Genomic DNA, 18,408 nt, shown 5'->3' on the forward strand with positions numbered 1-18,408 from the left:
CTTCAGAAGTGTAAGATGTGAAGAAATCCTTCTCGGTGTAACATGCAATGTAGCACCACTGCCAACTATCCACATGCTCTCGTCTGAGACAAGATTACCAGACTCATGATCATAGAGAATAACAAGATCGTCACTAGTAGTAGTAGTAACACGATCATCATCATGAGCATCATGACCTCTTTGTTTAGACTTACCTTTCTTGCCTTTGTTATCCCTTTTCCTTTGATAACAATACTTTTGTACGTGTCTTACTTTGTGACAATAATGACACTCCAAATTCTTGTATCGTGACTTGGATTAGCTTATGCTATTTTCTCTACCACCCTTTGGTTCCTTTTTCTGACTTACCTCGAATTGAGATGAAGAACCACGTGTCTTCCTTCTCATTTCCTCATTAAGAATACCACTCTTAGCCGTTTCTAAAGAAACAACACCTCTAGGAGCAAAACTTGTAATAAAAACCTGGAACGTCTCCCAAAACTCTAGTAAAGATAGCCATAGAAATAGTCCCAAAAGTTCATCATCAAATTTAATACACATTCCTGACATCTAATCAAGGAGCCTTTGAAATTCACTCAAGTGATCTGAAATAGAAGTCTCTCCTTATATTTCAAGCTTATGAAGCTATTCAACAAGAACAATTTATTATTCTCTGATTTAGAGGCATACAAAGACTCTATCTTCTCCCACAAAGTTTTTGCATGAGTCTCAATAGCAATATGATTATGAACATTATCTTCTACATATTGTCTAATAAAACCACATATATGTTAATGTTCAAACTCTCATTCTTCATCAGACACAGAAACCAACTTTGTTGAGCTAAAAACCAGTGAATGCAATTTTTTCACAAATAGTAAGTCTGTCATCTATCTTTCCATAAATAGTAATTAGAGCCATTAAACAATACCATCTTCATCTTTATATTTGACTCCATCCTTCATACAAGTAAAATAGCCCTTAACCAAGAGCTCCGATACCACTCTAATGGAAAATTAAGACACAATAATTGAACAACACGCATCGGATATAAAATTCCTTAACCAACAAAGTTTATTATTTTAAAAAAAAAAGATAATAAATTGGTGCCTATAATATTTTTGTAGATATAAAAATATTTAAATCTACAAATATATTTTTTCGGGTATAAATATTGATTTTTGTTTTAGAATTATTTACAAAAATATTGGTCAGTAATTTCATGTTCCCGTTATTATTAAAGATTATGATGCAGTGAATTATTTTTTGTATTAATTACATAGACATTGAAAAAATACATATATGTAGTTAATATATATATATATATATATATATATATATATATATATATATATATATATATATATATATATATATATATATATATATATATATATATATATATATATATATATATAATTTTGGGTTGTGAACAGATTTGAGCAGATTTGACAACTCTCTCACATCAATTTTATTTCTCACTTTTAATTTAATATTTGGGTTTATGTGTAGTACTTTGAAAACTTTTCACACATAGATTGTCAAACTGATCTGTTATAACTACACTGCATCTACTACTGTACTATTTTTTTCTGCTTTTCAATCAGGATAAAAAATACCTATTTACACTAATATCTAAGCTATACTATTGTATGCGATTCCCTTGCTATTTTTTAAACAAATATGATTCACTTGCTATTTTTACAAGCACATAGATTTAAATTTTTAAACTTTAACTTTACATTCAATTTTAATTAATAATTTATATCATTAATTAATTAGAGGAGGAATCTCTTTTCTATGACAGAAAAATATAATAATTAATAAAAAATAATTTTATTTATTTTATTTTATTAAAAAACAACGACCATAAATAAATAGTAGGTATGTTAATTTTTTCTTCCATAATATTTTTATTTGGTTTTAGGTATGTTAACTTTTTGTTACATTTAATTAATAGTAGTTTAAATTAACCTATAATTTGGTTTTTATATTTTTAAACATATTAATTAATTAATTTTTGATTATTATAAAGAAGTATATTGGACAGTTAAAAATAGAATAATTCAACTACATGTTTAACAAAATAATAAAGAGGCCTAAATTAATAAAGAGCATGTAATTATTAAAAATTAAAATTAATTAAATTAAATTTACTATCATGATAATTTATGGTTTCAAACGTTTGTATTATTACGAATATGAAAAGTTAATGATACTTATATTTTATTAGAGAGAACTTGATGCACTACAAGAAAAATGCCTCCCAGCGACGTAATGTTGTGACGTGGAAAACATGTGGCATAAAAAGTGCAGTTGCGAAATGGAAAGCACGCCACTATAATTTTTTCATATTTAATAATCAAAACTAAAATATCACATGGGTAGTCAAAGAATACTTTTTTAAAAAATAGGTTGTGACGTTGGGACCACGTCGCAAGACCTAAAATAAAAATAAAAAACAAAGTCTGAAACGTAAATATAGGGTGGGAAATTTGAAATTTTCAAATTTCTAGTTCTGACGTGTAAAACACGTCGCAAACTTTTCAGAGAGAAAATAATATTCACTTGACTTGACTGGTGCAGGTAATGGCAGGGAGAGAAGCAGTAAATGTTTTGACCGTTGAGCATATTGCGACGTGGAAAGCACGTGTGTAAACAGAGGTGTGAATCCCACGTCGCTAATGATGACTTTGACTTGAAACTGGTAGGTTATGGCACATGGTGGTACCTGGGAAAGTAAATGCCCTTTACCGTTGAGTGGGTAGCGACGTTGATGACATGTCAGAAACTAGCGACGTGAATGACACGTCGGTCAAACAATTAATTTCTTGAGGATGATCATGTGGAGCCAGATGGGGATGATACTGCGCATGGAAACGATGATCAGTCTGATGATGACGATACTCAGGGGGAGGATGATCCGAGAGAGATTCATATCATTGACGGCAGATATTATATTTGGCCCGCAGGAAGTTCGTAAGTATCTTATATATTAAATTTTAATTAAGTTTACCTTTATTTTTTTAATATAAATTTATATTTAATGTATGCTAATTAAAATTATTGTTTTTTAGTTTTGGGCCGAGTCGGACTGCTGTCAGGTGTGTGTACTATGTGATTCAACAAATGTATAAAGAAGCTTGGACGACTTTTGGAGACGTTTCAAATAAAGAGGCTTGGTTTAATTGTTTTAAGGTATAATTAATTAATTTTTTGAGTCATTGTTTATTTAAATTTTTTTACTATAGTTTTCTAACATTTTATTTAAATGTAATCAGGGAAAGTGTACTTGGGATCAAATGAGCGAGAAACATGTTAAAAAAAATTATTATAGCAGAACATCAAAAAGACTTTCCGACAAGTTGCGACGTGTTAGAAAGCGTTGGGAACGTGATGGTAGTCGTCCCAAGTGGATGGGCCAAGAAGTTTTTGATAAAGTTCTTGTGTATTGGAAATCAGAAGAATTTAAGGTTAAATCTGAAAATGCCAAAAAAATGAGGGCATCTGAAAAAGGGGGTCACCTTAATGCAGATGGAAGTATAAGCACTTACGAACATTCTCGACGCATGGTAATTATTACCATTTTTAAAGTTATGTTTTGATTAATTATTTGTTTTTAATTAAAGTTAATTTTATTATTTAGGCTAAGAGGTTAGAGAGACAACCACTGATGGTCGAGCTGGTTAAAGAAACTCGGACAAAAAAATCGGGTGATTATGTTGATGAGCGTACACGAAAAGCTTTGGTAAGTTATTCAATTTTTATTATATTTTTTTATATTTAATGGCAATTTTGTGATGTGATTTTCACGTGGCAATTAAAAAAGTTGTGGCGTGATTTTTACGTGGCAACTAAAAAAGTTGCGGCGTAATTTTCATGTGGCAACTCTAATGTTGTGGCATAAAAATCACATGAAAATTAATTTTCATTTTATTATTTAATATATTTTAATTTAAGTTAAATACTTAATATTTTTTTGGCTTAATTGTAACTTTGGTCCCCCTATTTTGTTTTTTTCTCGATTTTAGTCCCTCCATTTTTAAAATCACGATTTTGGTCCCCCTTTTGAGTTTTCTATTGAAAAAGAGATAGGAATAGGGACTAATTTTGCAGAAAAAATCAAAATAAGGGGACGAAAATTGCACAGAAAACTTAAAAAGGGGACTAAAATAGTGATTTTTAAAATAGAGGGATCAAAATCATTCATCCAGATGTTGATTTTTATATTTGGAATGAAGTCGTTGGCGGAAAAGAGCCTAATGGATGTTTTTTTGGTGGTGGAAATTTGGCGGGAAACTTGAGAAGTGGAGATAGAACTTTATTTGAAAGAGTTAGAGATGGGGAAGGATCGTCACGTCCAGCACAATTGTCACCGCAAGTAATGGAAACAATAAGACAATTGGCCCTAACTGAGGCGAGACGTGAGTCAGAGCAACGTGAGGCGGCGCTAAAAGCCCAAATGGATGAGAAAGCGCAACGTCAGGCGGCGTTAAAAGCGCAAATGGAGGGGCAACAACAACAAATAGAGGCAATGGCGAAGAGGCAAGCAGAGATGGAGCAGCAAATGCGGTTATTTATACAATTTCAACAAAGAAGTAGTAGTCAACCGTTTGGTGGAAACGTAGGAGTGGTTGGAAATGAGCGAGAGAATGATGATAAAGATATGAACCTTGAGAATTTTCCCGATCCAGATGACCCTTAGGATTAATTTTATTTTTATTTAAATTTGAAATTGTGTAGGATAATTTAATTTTATATAACATTTTGTTTATTATATTATAAATTCAATATATTTTAGTATTTTGCTTATTATATTATAGCATTTTGTTTATTTTTATTATTTTAATTGAATAAATATTTTTATTAATATTTATTAATTTTGAATAAAAAATATTAAGAATAAAACTTTTTTTATAATAATAATAATAATTTTATTTTTTTTAAAAAAATTAACGTTTGTGGCGTGTTATACATGACACTAATTTGTGACATGTTTATCATGTCGCTACACTTTTAAATTAATCAGAAATTTTGTGAAATGATATCACGTCGCTAATTTGTGTCATGTTTCCACGCCGCAACTTTTCTCCGTATTCTGTGCCATCCTGCTTTTTCCTGGCGCCGTCTGTTCCAACAGACAAAACTTGTTGGGTTCTGTGCATCACGTTGCGACGTGATTTCCGTGTCACTATTTAGTGACGTGATAATCATGACACAACAAAGTTGCCACGCTCTCTCAAGCAACATAAATGTCCACGTCGCTAATTTTGTGTTGTGACGTGATATTCCATTTTGTGGCATGGGAATCACGTCGCTACACATGGTTTTAAAAATGAGTGGTTTACATATTCCAACCAGTATTTTTCACTTTCCAAAGAATTGCAACGGGTTTTTGTCCACCAAATAGAAACCAGGAATTGGATTGAGTAACCTTATTAGGGGAAAGTTACCGTAACTTTAGTGCAAATATGGTTGGTTTTGGCAAGAAAAAATAAATAACAAATAATAAATAAATGAAAAAAATAGCAAAACATAGAGAGAAAGAAACAAAGGTACGGTGACTTTGCCACAGGATTAATAATAATATGGTAAGTCAAAATCCTACCCATTATAATATAACTACTATCGTAAGTCAAATCTACATCACATATCTTTTAAAATACTTTAAATTCAAATTAAAATTATATATATATATATATATATATATATATATATATATATATATATATATAAAAGGTTAAAGGTAGTGCACTGACAGTGTAAAAAAGTGTAAACACTGTCATCCAATGGGTGGTCACCTCCTGCGAAAAACCAAAACTACCCCTGCTTCGGAAGTTCATTTCCGAAAGCGTGTTTTTTTAAAAAAATTGACTTACTTCGGAAGTTCATTTCCGAAACAATTATTTCGGAAGTTCACTTCCGAAATACTGCGATTTCTGCAGATTTATCAAAACACTCCCCCTCCCCCAATCATTTACCCTAAATCAAAACAAAAAGTGGCAGAGGCGAAAATTTGTGCAAACAGAATTCCAAAGCTGCATCAAGGCTCCAATCACACTGCTAAACAACATTCAAAAGCCCTCAATCCTAACACTTTGTAAGTTTTGAAATTTTTAGATCTATTATTCAAATGCATGTTATTTAGGGTTTTAATTGCATAAATGATATATGGCTAGGTTGTTAGTAGTATTTAGGTTGTTTAGAAGCATTTTGATTTGGTTTGAAGGTTGATTTAGGGGTCTGCCATGGAAGTTGTAGGAAATTGCATCGCAGGGGTGTTTCGGAAGTTCATTTCCGAAAACACCTCCCTCCCAGTTTTCGGAAATGAACTTCCGAAATATATCAGAAGTTCAAATTTTTTTGTTTTTTATTTTGTCTCGCATATTAATCGATTTCAATTGTTTACAGTAACATGTCTTCTAGAGAGGGCGCTAAGGGAAGAAAGGATTCTTCAAAGAAAGAGGTGAAAGAGGTGAAGGAGGTGAAGGAGGTGAAGGAGAAGAAGAAGGTTTCGACCGGCTCTACTTCTCGTTCCCAGGGGGCCCGGGGCCCGGATGCTCAAGCTCAGTCTTCAGGCGTGAGAGTCGTGATCAACGCTGATGGTTCTGAGACTGAGTGGGATGAGGATTGGTATAATTATCTTCATTCGGAGGAGTTCGCTCGTCGGGAAGAATAACGTGTTTTTTTTTGTTTGATGTGTATTTTGTAACGCTCGTCGGGCAGAATAACATGTTTTTGTTTTGTTTTGTTCTGATTTCGGATTGTATCGCACAGTGTATTTGTATTGGATTTATCATGTTAGTTTTTGGAAGTGGTAACCGGGGTCGGAACATATGACGGATGAGGTGGATGTCTGGAGGAAGTAGAACTGGAGATACGTCCACCACGAGACAAAGTAGTCAATCAATGTAAGCTATAGTTATGATTATCATCTGGGGAGGTCATTTCTAAAAAATCAAGATTAAAAATAATAAGATTTTTTTTCCAATTTTTTGTAATGACGTCCCCTGATGATAATGATAAATTATAGCTTACATTGATTGGCTCCTTTGTCTCGCGGTGGACGTACCTCCGGGTCTTCTTCCTCCAGACATCCACCTCCTCCGTCATATGTTTCGGCTCCGGTTACACCTCCTCCGTCATTTGTTACTTTCAGTTGTACGTATTTTTATTAAAATAATAAATAAACCTTTTGAAATTTGGAAGCCTTTTTTTCTCCCCACCACTCTCTCATCCCCACCTACCCGTGTTTAACAATATGTAACTTTAATTTTATGTAATATTATCGTTGTAATTTTCACCCGATTAAATAAAGCGAATTGTTCATTTTCTTCTGTCCAGACCTATTTTCGGAAGTGCATTTCCGAATTCCTCCAAGGGGGGTGCGCTTGGAGATGAACTTCCGAAACACCACATTTTCTGAAAAGTGACTTTATTTCGGAGATGCATCTCCGAAATCAATATTTTATATTAAAAAAAACACGTTTTCGGAAGTTCATTTCCGAAAACACCTTTTTCAAGAAAAAAAGTACAGTTTCGGAAATGAACTTCCGAAACAAGGGGTATTGTGGTAAATTCACCGGAGGTGGCCAAGAAGGTTGGGAGGTGGGTGAAGAAAAAACCTTAATTTTTACCATAAAAATCTCATTCCGTTAAATTACTCAATAAATTATTATCATAACATGATTTTAAATCATTAACAAATTTAGATTTTAAAAAGAAAATAGTATATAAGAAAATTTATGCTGTTCAAATTAAATTAATAATAGTTTTTATGTTAAATTTAGATTTTAAAATGTGATGCAAAAATAAGATTATGTTTTACTAAATTTTTTGTACATGGGAACATGAAATTATTGATCAAAATATTAATTATTAACAGAACATGAAGTTATTGATCAAAATATTGGTTATTAACGAGACATGAAGTTACTGATCAAAATAATTTTTAAGGTACACCAAGACATGAAGTTATTGATTAAACTAATATTTGTACACGGGAACATGAAGTTATTGATCAAAATATTGATTATTAACGAAACATGAAATTACTGATCAAAATATTTTTTTATTAATTATACATTCAATTATTATTTTTTCACGGGTACCCGATATTTTTCTACTAAAAAATATATATCTAAAACAAATGCGCGTCTCATACCAGAACTCGTGCGAACGCAAAGGGTGTTCGGGTTTTTTAGTAGTTTCAATAATAGATACATTTTTTTCTTAAAATGGAGAGAACTGAGAGAATAGTATACTATTGATAAGCGGTGTCAAATACTGTCTCAAAAATTGGGTTTTCGAATAACACTGCTCTATGATTTTATTTTTTTATTTTTTTTTGGAAACAGCTAAGAATTTTATTAGATAACACAAGGCATGAGCCATGCCAATATCCACACCTATAATACAAAATGCTAACAGAATAGCATATAAATAAATCCTGACCAACTAAATTAGATAAATGGTTGACAAATGTAAATATAATAAGCAATATAATTGCAACCATCATTATAAAAATACAAGTATCACATCTTGCTACGTAAGATTATTGGAAGTAGTATTTTGACCTGTTGATTTATTCAAGCAGGTCTAAATCCTTAATAGTTGTCAACACCCCTTCTGGTCTGCGCTTCTGGATCGCCTGAATTTGATCTTCTTCAGGTAACTTTTACATACTTTTCTTGAACGAAACATGTTTCATCTTGTAGTATTGTGTAGCTTATTTTATGGTTCAAGATTTTATGCTAAGTGACGTCACAAACAGTTAGTATGGAACTGTTGCGCAAGTTTTGGAATAGTCCCGTTGGTCCAAAAACAGCTCATTTTTGGGGTCCTGCTGTCAACTGGGGCATTCCCATTGCGGTATATTTATATGTTTCTACGTTCTGATGTTCATTCTATAAAAACCAAATTCATAATATTAAAAAAAAAAAGATTTTTATGTGAACAGGCAGTTATAGATACGCAGAACCCGGCAGAAACGATTAATGGAAGAATGACTGCAGGTTCTTTTTGTTCCTCTAAAATCTAAATTCAAGCAACCAATATTATGATTTGATTCTTCATGTATTAGTTTAAATTTATCTTAAAAATTGAATACGACACTGTGAATGGTGCAGTAATGTGCGGTTATTCAGCGGTTTATATGAGGTTTGCTTGGATGGTGCGACCACGAAACATTCATCTTCTTATATGTCATGCCTCGAATGAGACTGTGCAACTCTATCAGCTTTCGCGGTGGGCAAGATCTCAAGGTTAACTCGCCACTGTGCACCATACAATTACAGTTATTAATATCCATGGCTTTAAATAACGGCCACGGTTGTGATTTTCATATTTCAGTTGGTACACGTGTTGTGTTATTAATTGCGGTTGTCGCATCGTGAATTAATCACAATATTTATAATAAATATTTTCTGTGGTTTGTACTTTCATACTCTAATTTCGAAAATTTATGTCCATAATGGTGCAGTAACGATATATTGTAGTCGTAATGGGGTTTCACGATTATAACTAGGGTTGGTAAACGGGCATGCACATCCTGCAAAATCCTGCATAAAGACGGGGTGGGTGGACATTATGTAGGGCACGGGCCTATAACCTTGAGCCGCCCTGCAAATAACTGAGGGCGGGACAAGGCGGGCGGACGTTGCATCTTTTTAGATGCAAAATATGATGTTTATGCCTACGTCCGCAAAAGCCTGCAAATAAACAAGGCGAACATATTAGAGGGTACAAGACTAAACCCTTGCCCCGCCCCACGAAAAAGTGCAAAAAATGGACATTTACGACGGGTCAAGTTCGTTTTGCCACACTTAATCATATATATCAATGTTTTGTCTTGGTCATAGCAAATTTTGATCTGTGATTTTTTTCTCAGCATAAAATTGGTGAATAAGAGTTTCGATACCTTTAAATATCGTTTTATCGTCGTTTTAGCGATAATTTACCAATTTTTATAACGTTTACTATATATCACTTTGTTAATTAATGTTCTTAAATATTTATGTGGGATATTGGATCGAACTATAGTATGGTCGAATGATAACTTCTTGGTTCGACAATTCGACAGGATCTTAGTATGTCATCGAAGTCTGGTCACATGTTGTAGTCAAAGTCCTACAATGTTGTAGTCGAAGTATGTTCAAGTATGCAATAGTTGAAATGCTATGATCGTTAGCATGTCTAAATGGGCCTATTTATTATGCCCAATTATTTAACTTAGCTTGTTCTCTAGGTTATCTTGTGTAATGGGCCTGTGGGAAAAAATTAGTTTAGTATGTTAGTTTTCTTATAAATAGCATCCTAGTCTTTCATCATTGAAAAGTGAAAATCCTAATTAGCGTCAAAGAGATTATTTGTTATTCTGTAACACTTATAATATTATTTCAAAGAGAAGGTAAAGAATAGCAGTTTATAACCAAATCGTTGTGTTCTTTTTGCTTCCCTCTTTTCTATCATTGTGGGTTTTTAGCTAATCAAGAAACCAATTATACTTTTTTCTGGAATCGTTATCACAACAAATTGGTGCGGTGAGAGTAGAGAAGAATGCCATCAACAAAGTATGTGATTGGAAAGTTCACTAGAGTTAACAATTTCGGTCTATGACACTTGGAGATGAAAGCCATACTGGTTCAGGAGGGTTGTTTAGAATCGTTGAAGGGATCTGCAGCCATGGATGTTGTGTTAACGCAGAAGGATAAAACGAATCTGGTAGACAAAGCCCACAACGACGTCTTATTGAGCATTGGTGATAAGGTTCTTCGACAGGTTTCAAAGGAGATGGTGGCATCCAAATGATGTGTAAAACTCAAAAGTTTATACATGACCAAATCGTTGGACAATCAACTCTACCTAAAGCTAGCTTTGTATTCATTCAGGATGAGTGAAGACAAATTATTGACTAAGCAGTTGGATATGTTCAACAAGCTTATTCTTGATCTTGAAAATATTGATCTCAAGATCGATGATTAAGATCAAGCCTTGTTGCTACTGTGTGTTTTGCCCATATCACATGCTCACTTCGAAGAAACTCTATTGTATGGAAGAGAGTCTCTAACCTTTAAATAAGCTCAATCAGTCTTGTATTATAAGGATTTGAATGAAAGAAAGGAGCATAAGCCATCTTCGATTAGTGAAGGTATGTTGGTTAAGGAGAAATTCATAAAGAGAGATGAAAATTTCGATAAGAAGAAAGGTAAAAGTCAATAGAAGTTTTATAGTGGTGATGCATCTGGTATTCGATATTATCAATGTAATAACGAGGGTCATACAAGAAACATGTTCCATAAACTCCTGAAAGATCATGGAGGTAAGAATAATGGCAACGTAACCATTGTTCTAGATGATTTCGACACATCTGATGTTCTTATGGTTTCAAGCAGTGACTCAAGTAAAGAGTGGATTATGGATTCAGGTTGCACTTGGCGCATGACTCCAATTAAAGACTTGTTTGAGGAACTATGTGATCAAGATGGTGGATTTGTATTGCTGGGAAACAACAAAGCTTACAAGATTATTGGTGTTGGATCTGTGATATTCAAGCTCCATGATGAGTCAATAAGATTGTTGACTGAAGTCTGGTATGTACTTGATTTGAAGAGAAATTTTAGTTCTCTTGGTGAGTTCGACAAGATAGAATATATTTTCTAAGGAGAGAAAAGTATCCTAACAGTTATGAAGGGGTCAACGAAGTCTTGAGAGGTGTGAAGAAACAAGGCTTGTACATCCTTGAGACTAAAGTTGTAAGTGGTTTTGCAGATGTTGCATCCACGAAACCTTGGTCGAAAACAGAGATTTGGCACATGATATTCGACCATGTCAGTAAAAGGGGTCTGGTCGAATTGGGGAAACAAAATCTACTTGGGGGAGACAAATCGAAAAGTTGAAGTTTTGTGAACACTGTGTACTTGGAAAATCTTGCAGAGTGAAGTTCAATAAAGGAAAAACAAAGAACATGTGGATCCCTTTATTACATTCATGCTGATCTTTGAGGGCCTACAAGGTGTCTGTTAAGATACGAAAGACTAAGAGGCATTTGAATAAACCGTGTGTCTTGTAAAGCACTACGGAGACTTTATTATATAGAGAGATTACAGCTAATTACATAATATAGTCGATGTGGGACTATTCTATATACAAATATTCTTAACACTATATTTACAAATATCAACACTTCCCCTCAAGCTTGAGCATATAAGTCAAATGCACCAAGCTTGCCACATATATAATTAGTTCTGGGACTTCGCAGGGATTTTGTAAACACATCTGCTAATTGATCATTGGAGTTGACAAAACTTGTAACAATTTCGCCTGATTCAATCTTCTCTCTGAAAAAGTGACAGACTATCTCAATATGTTTGGTTCTTTCATGGAAGACAAGATTTGAAGCAATGTGCAATGCAGCTTGATTATCACAAATAAGTGTCATTGATCTTGCTTCTTCAATTTGAAGTTCTTTGAGTAGCTTTTTTAACCAAATGAGTTCTCATGTTGCCATTGTCATGGCCCTATACTCTGCCTCGGCACTTGATCTTGCAACTACATTTTGTTTCTTACTTTTCCAGGATATAAGGTTTCCTCCAACAAGTAAACAATACCCAGAAGTGGATCGTCTATCAATGGGTGACCCTGCCCAATCAGCATCAGAGTATCCAACTATATGAGTGTGTCTTTTATCTTCATACACGAGACCTTTTCCTAGAGCACGCTTGATGTGTCTCAAAATTCGGACAACAGCATCCATGTGTTCTTGGCAAGGAGATTTTAAGAACTGGCTTACCATACTAACTGCAAAAGAGATGTCCGGACCAGTGACTGTGAGATAATTCAACTTTCCAACCAATCTCATATACCTTCCTGGATCAGATAGAGGCTCCCCTTGATTGGGTAGCAATTTTCCACTTGGATCCGTAGGAGTATCAGCTGGTTTAGCATTCAACAACCCTGTTTCTTGCAAAATATCCATAGCATATTTCCGCTGGGATATCAACAAGCCATCTTTAGATTGGGCCACCTCAATTCCCAAGAAATAGCGGAGTTTGCCAAGATCTTTTGTTTGAAATTGATTCGAGAGATGTTGTTTCAACTGGATTATTCCTTGATGATCACTGCCAGTTATCACAATATCATCCACATATACAATAAGATAGATACACCCTTGGGCAGAGTGACGATAAAACACAAAGTGATCAGCTTCACTATGGACCATACTAAACTGTTGTACTACAGTGTTGAATTTGCCAAACCAAGCTCTCGGAGACTGTTTAAGACCATAAAGAGACATGTGTAGCCTACAAACCATTTGTGAGGACTCCCCCTAAGAAACAAACCCAGGTGGTTGCTCCATATATACTTCCTCTTCAAGATCACCATGTAAAAAGGCATTTTTGATGTCAAGTTGATGAAGAGGCCAATGTCGAATGGCTGCAATGGCTAGAAGAAGTCGAACAAATGCCATCTTGGCTACAAGCAAGAAAGTGTCACTATAATCCAACCCAAAAATCTGAGTGTATCCTTTGGCTACCAAACGAGCTTTAAAACGATCAATCTTACCATCTGGACCAACCTTCACTGTGTAAAGCCAACGACAACCTACTAACAATTTCCCGGGGGGTAGATGAACCAGTTCCCAAGTACCACTGCTTTGAAGAGCACACATTTCGTCAATCATTGCTTGCCTCCACTCAGGGTGAGATAATGCTTCACCTGGAGTGTTAGGAATAGAAACAGAAGACAAGCAAGTATACTTCAAAGGAGAAAGACGATGATAACATAAATCAATATAATGTGGAGAAGGATTTCGTGTTTGACGTATACCTTTTCGAAGAGCAAACGGAAGATAGGACTCAGGTTGCAGGATCGGATCCGGTGATGGCGAAGGCGTCGGAGGAGAGTCTGCAATGACCTCAGGGACAGGTACTGCCTCAGGAATAGGTACGATAGAAGTGGGTTGGAGACGCTGATATGTTTGAAATGGGCGAGTATTGGGAGGGTCAACCGTAAGGCTAGAATGGTGGGGGGTAAGGGGAAATGAGACTTCCGGAAGAGGTGTAGGAGTACTTTCGTGAAGGGGTTCCGGAGTTACTTGGCTGGACTCGAAGTATGAAATTAACTCGAAGAAGGTAACATCAATCGATACGAGGTATCGTTGTAGAGTATGTGAGTAGCAACGATATCCCTTTTGGGATCTATGTAACCAAGAAAGATACACTTTAGTGATTGAGCTGATAGTTTATCAAGACCAGGGGAGAGATTGTGTACAAAACACGTAGACCCGAAAACTCGAGGAGGAATTGGGTGAAGAGGAGAGTTTGGAAACAGGATTGAGTGAGGGATTTTATTATTAAGGACATATGAGGACATGCGATTAATGAGGTAACATGTCGTGAGCACCGCATCCCCCCAAAACCAGAGAGGAACATTACCATGGAGAAGTAGGGTCTGAATGGTTTCTACGAGATGCCAATTTTTACGTTCGGCTACCCCATTTTGTTGAGGTGTATGAGGACAAGATGTTTGGTGCAGAATACCATTGGATGACATAAAAATTTGAAATTTTTGAGATAAATATTCGCGTGCATTGTCACTTCTTAAGGTACGGATAGACAAGCCAAATTGGGTTCTTATTTCTTGATAAAATTTTTCAAAAATAGAAAACAATTATGATCTGTTCTTCATTAAAATTAGCCACGTGCAACGTGAAAAATCATCAATAAAAGTGACAAAATACCTAGACCCAAAGGTAGACTCAGTACGCAAAGGACCCCAAACATCGGAGTGAACTAAAGCAAAAGGGGACGCAGCCCGTTTACTGACTCGATTGGGAAAGTGACTACGAGTATGTTTCCCTAACTGACAAGACTCACAATGTAAACTAGACAATTTAGATAAGCTGGACACCATCTTTTGGAGCTTGGGAAGACCTGGATGACCTAACTGCGCATGTATAATGAGTGGAGAATTTGTGGCAGAGCATGTGGTGGATGACGCAGAGAAGTAGTAGAGGCCTTGAGACTCACATCTGACGCCAATCGTCTTCCCCGAACTCCGATCCAGCAAAGTAACAGCACTATTAGTAAAGGTGATAGAACAATTAAGGGCACGAATTAAACGACTGACTAACAATAAATTAAACGGACAACTAGGTACATATAGGACAGAAGTAACAGAGAGATATGGTAGGATTTGAACAGTACCAATCCCTTGGGATTGGGTTTGAGAACCATTTGCGGCGGTTATACTAGGTAAGAAACCAGAGGTAGAGATGGAAGAGAAAAAACCTTTATTACCGGTAACATGATCAGACGCACCAGAATCGAGGACCCAGGGACCAAGAGGAGATAATTGAGAGAGGCAAACAGATGAATTACCAATGTGTGCAACCGAAGTCGTGGAACCAGAGTTCTGATTAGTCTTACACCACCTGAGAAAATCGTCGTAGCTTGGTGTAGAATTTTAAAGTGAAGGTGAAGTCTGCATAGTATCGGGATAATCAATTTAAGCTGCATTTACCTGACGTGGAGGTCTGCCATGCAGCTTCCAGCAACGGTCGATAGTATGCCCAAGTTGATTACAATGGTCACACTTGGGACGAGGTTTGGAGTTGGATGACCCTCCTCGAAGGAGATTTTGATTGTTTCCAAGAGATGCAAGGGCAGCAGTGTCACCTGGTGTTGGAGCAGCAATAGATGGAGGAGAAACCGAACCAAACTCATGAGGTGTAGCCAAGCGCAACAGTTGTTCACTAACTGTATCATAGCTAGGAACAATAGTACCTGATAAAATATGGTTACGAACGGATTCGAGTTCTGATGGTAGTCCTTTAAGTTCCATGACCATGAAATATTTACTCTGCTGTTCGGCATGAGCTGTTGCAACTTTTGCGTAAGGCATGAGGGTTTCATAACTTGCTTTCAAGGCATCAAGCTTACTCAGATAAGCTTGCACATCCATATTTTCCAACGTCAGTGTGTTGAGTTTGTGGATGACACTGTATAGAGAGTGAACGTCGTTGGAAAAGACTTTCTTGGCCTTTTCCCATACCTCATAACAAGTGGAGTAGGCTTGGTACTGAGCTTGGAGGTTAGGTGCTATGGAAAACCACAACACAGTACACAGAGAGGCATCAATTTTCTTCCATTTGGCGAGTTTATCGGTTGCAACGGCAGACAATTTTGTGGTTAGGTGCTCTTCAAATCCCTGACCGTGAAACCACATATCGACAGCACGAGCCCATATGTTATAGTTTGCTGATCCTTTTAGTTTTTCACATGGGATCAGCGGAACTTTAGTAAACGAGTCTCCCATAGCTTCAAGTTAACAAGAACGGGACTGTTTGAACTGGAGGGTAGATTTTTGCGAGTCGGAAGAATAAACCGAGAGCGGATCTGCGATCAGAGAACAAAACCGAGCCAAAAAAAAATATTTTTTTTGGATGAACAGTATCGCGCCGATGAACAGTATCACGCGATGAATAGTACGTGCGATGAACAGTACCAATATAGTCGCCGAAAAAAAAAAGGCAAGTCGGAGTGATGACACGGTTTGCAGAAGGAAATTTCTCACCGGAAGACAGTAGGTCAACCGGGTAAAACACGGCGAAGAATTTCCTCTTAGTAGGCTCTAGATACCATGTTAAGATACGAAAGACTAAGAGGCATTTGAATAAGCCGTGTGGCTTGTAAAGCACTACGGAGACTTTATTATATATAGAGAGATTACAGCTAATTACATAATATAGTCGATGTGGGACTATTCTATATACAAATATTCTTAACACTATATTTACAAATATCAACAGTGTCCATCACATTCAGGAGCAATGTATTTTTTATCCATAATTGATGATTATACCAGAAAGTTATGGGTACTTATCCAGAAGACTAAGGATGAAATTTTTTAGAATTTCATGAGTTGGAAAACTCTGGTCGAAAATCTGACTGACAAAAAGGTCAAGAGGTTGAGAATTGATATTGACCTTGAATTTTGCAATGAGGCGTTCGACATTTTTTGTGCAGCCTCTTGTAACACCCCGTACATATATGTCTAGAATAATATGAAGTGATTCTATAAATGGTACAAGAAACATACATAAGCGATAAAGACAAGAAATTAAAATCATATACAATTCAAGTTCCCATCTTATATGTATAAAATTGGTTTGTCTTCAACAACGCACAGCGGAAATATAACGTCTGACGAGGTCTTCCTGCCAACTTCTTGTCCACAGGCTTCGAAGCAATCCATCAATAAATCTGCATACTTCTAACCTGTTCCTGAAAAATATTAAGAGGATTGGGGTGAGATTACTAAATCTCAGTGAGTTCCCCTAACTTACGGGTTCGCTCGATTCTACAAGGTACATGCAAACAAATGGATTCACCGAGAATCCAGGTTTTCCTCACAATCTGGTACAAATACACAACAAGGGTAATATTAGGGGTGGCAAAACGAGCCGCCCGCCCCGCCCGCCGCCTGCCCCGCCTTAAGCCCGCCAAAAAACGAGCGGGGCGGGCATGCCCGCCAAGTGAAATGGGCATAAAAATAATGTTCACCCCGCCAAGATGACGGGTTGGCGGGCGGCGGGCTTTCCCGCCTATTTTTATTTATATTGTTTTCATTTTTTTAATAGATTAATAGGTTTTTTTTACCTTTTAATTAAATTTTTCACTTAATTTTTAAAACAATTTTTTATAAAACCAACTTTTTAACAAATTTTACTTAAAAAAATATTACATATATTTACAAATAAATATATAAAATAAACCATCAAGAATTGGAATTATTAGAATTAACTAAAAAAGAAGGAATTTTGGAGGAGGGGCGGGCTTTGGCGGGCGGCGGGCATTGGCGGGGCGGGCGGCGAGTTTTGGCGGGGAGGGCTTTGGCGATCGGCGGGCCTAAAATCCCAACCCAACCCGTCATTTTACTGGTGGTTGCGCGGGCCGGGCCGGCGGACCACGGCCCGTTTTGCCACCCCTAGGTAATATCAGTGTTGATAGTCCCATAACTAGTCAATGAGATAGAAAAAATAAACAGGCTCACAGCCAAAAATAAACAAATATGCAGACATGCACCCATGTACGAGGAATCCAGAAGTAAGTTTACTTTCCTGCTATATAGACTACGCATTCACACCCTCGGTGAGTCGCCCCCGTACATCGCATCAAGAGACTTGCACAAGCACATTGCAAGACCAATTGAATTCTTTTCCTAAATGGATTCCATCCAAGATGAGTTACAACTGTGACATTGCCTAAGTGGAGTCCGACCTCATCACTTGTCTATACGCCGATGTGTTAATGGAAATTGCAAACACGCCATCTTTACAATACGAGCCCACCAGGCGAAAGCCTAATGATATTGTATATATGACATCACTAGAGGTGAATCGAAAGTAATATTGCCTACATGGCATTA

General features: G+C 36.1%; 3 protein-coding genes across 5 annotated transcripts; 2 read left to right on the forward strand and 1 right to left on the reverse strand.

Annotated features, from left to right (window-relative positions):
- The first annotated feature begins 2,568 nt into the window (after positions 1 to 2,568).
- On the forward strand, positions 2,569 to 4,684 carry LOC131638793 (uncharacterized). Its single transcript, XM_058909336.1, has 6 exons — positions 2,569 to 2,629; positions 2,835 to 2,958; positions 3,057 to 3,141; positions 3,261 to 3,551; positions 3,626 to 3,710; positions 4,221 to 4,684. Exons 1-6 carry the CDS (start codon positions 2,569 to 2,571, stop codon positions 4,682 to 4,684), a joined length of 1,110 nt encoding a protein of 369 aa, XP_058765319.1.
- A 3,860-nt stretch (positions 4,685 to 8,544) lies between these two features.
- On the forward strand, positions 8,545 to 10,203 carry LOC131638798 (mitochondrial pyruvate carrier 1-like). Of its 3 annotated transcripts, none has more exons than XM_058909343.1 (4): positions 8,545 to 8,649; positions 8,753 to 8,850; positions 8,939 to 8,993; positions 9,108 to 10,201. In XM_058909343.1, exons 2-4 carry the CDS (start codon positions 8,758 to 8,760, stop codon positions 9,245 to 9,247), a joined length of 288 nt encoding a protein of 95 aa, XP_058765326.1. In that variant the 5' UTR covers positions 8,545 to 8,649; positions 8,753 to 8,757; the 3' UTR covers positions 9,248 to 10,201. The 3 variants fall into 3 exon arrangements, with proteins under 3 accessions (XP_058765326.1, XP_058765328.1, XP_058765327.1); XM_058909345.1 differs by having other exon boundaries at positions 8,585 to 8,649; positions 8,725 to 8,850; positions 9,108 to 10,203; XM_058909344.1 differs by lacking the exon at positions 8,545 to 8,649 and having other exon boundaries at positions 8,665 to 8,850; positions 9,108 to 10,203.
- A 2,272-nt stretch (positions 10,204 to 12,475) lies between these two features.
- On the reverse strand, positions 12,476 to 13,273 carry LOC131638794 (uncharacterized mitochondrial protein AtMg00810-like). Its single transcript, XM_058909337.1, has one exon. The coding sequence runs from the start codon at positions 13,271 to 13,273 to the stop codon at positions 12,476 to 12,478; it is 798 nt and encodes a 265-aa protein (XP_058765320.1).
- Positions 13,274 to 18,408: the final 5,135 nt, after the last annotated feature.

The sequence above is a fragment of the Vicia villosa genome, unplaced genomic scaffold (assembly GCF_029867415.1).
Source record: "Vicia villosa cultivar HV-30 ecotype Madison, WI unplaced genomic scaffold, Vvil1.0 ctg.002425F_1_1, whole genome shotgun sequence".
Taxonomy (NCBI): domain Eukaryota; kingdom Viridiplantae; phylum Streptophyta; class Magnoliopsida; order Fabales; family Fabaceae; genus Vicia; species Vicia villosa.

What these genes read in the sequence shown, in the direction of transcription:
- LOC131638793 (XM_058909336.1), top strand. Translation starts at nt 2,569, where the DNA reads ATGGCAGGGAGAGAAGCAGTAAATGTTTTGACCGTTGAGCATATTGCG. An exon ending in ACGAACATTCTCGACGCATG is followed by an intron (nt 3,552 to 3,625) that starts GTAATTATTACC and finishes TTTATTATTTAG; the next exon opens with GCTAAGAGGTTAGAGAGACA. An exon ending in GGGTGATTATGTTGATGAGC is followed by an intron (nt 3,711 to 4,220) that starts GTACACGAAAAG and finishes TTTGGAATGAAG; the next exon opens with TCGTTGGCGGAAAAGAGCCT.
- LOC131638798 (XM_058909343.1), top strand. Translation starts at nt 8,758, where the DNA reads ATGGAACTGTTGCGCAAGTTTTGGAATAGTCCCGTTGGTCCAAAAACA. An exon ending in ACTGGGGCATTCCCATTGCG is followed by an intron (nt 8,851 to 8,938) that starts GTATATTTATAT and finishes TTATGTGAACAG; the next exon opens with GCAGTTATAGATACGCAGAA. An exon ending in TAATGGAAGAATGACTGCAG is followed by an intron (nt 8,994 to 9,107) that starts GTTCTTTTTGTT and finishes TGAATGGTGCAG; the next exon opens with TAATGTGCGGTTATTCAGCG.
- LOC131638794 (XM_058909337.1), bottom strand. Translation starts at nt 13,273, where the DNA reads ATGTCTCTTTATGGTCTTAAACAGTCTCCGAGAGCTTGGTTTGGCAAA.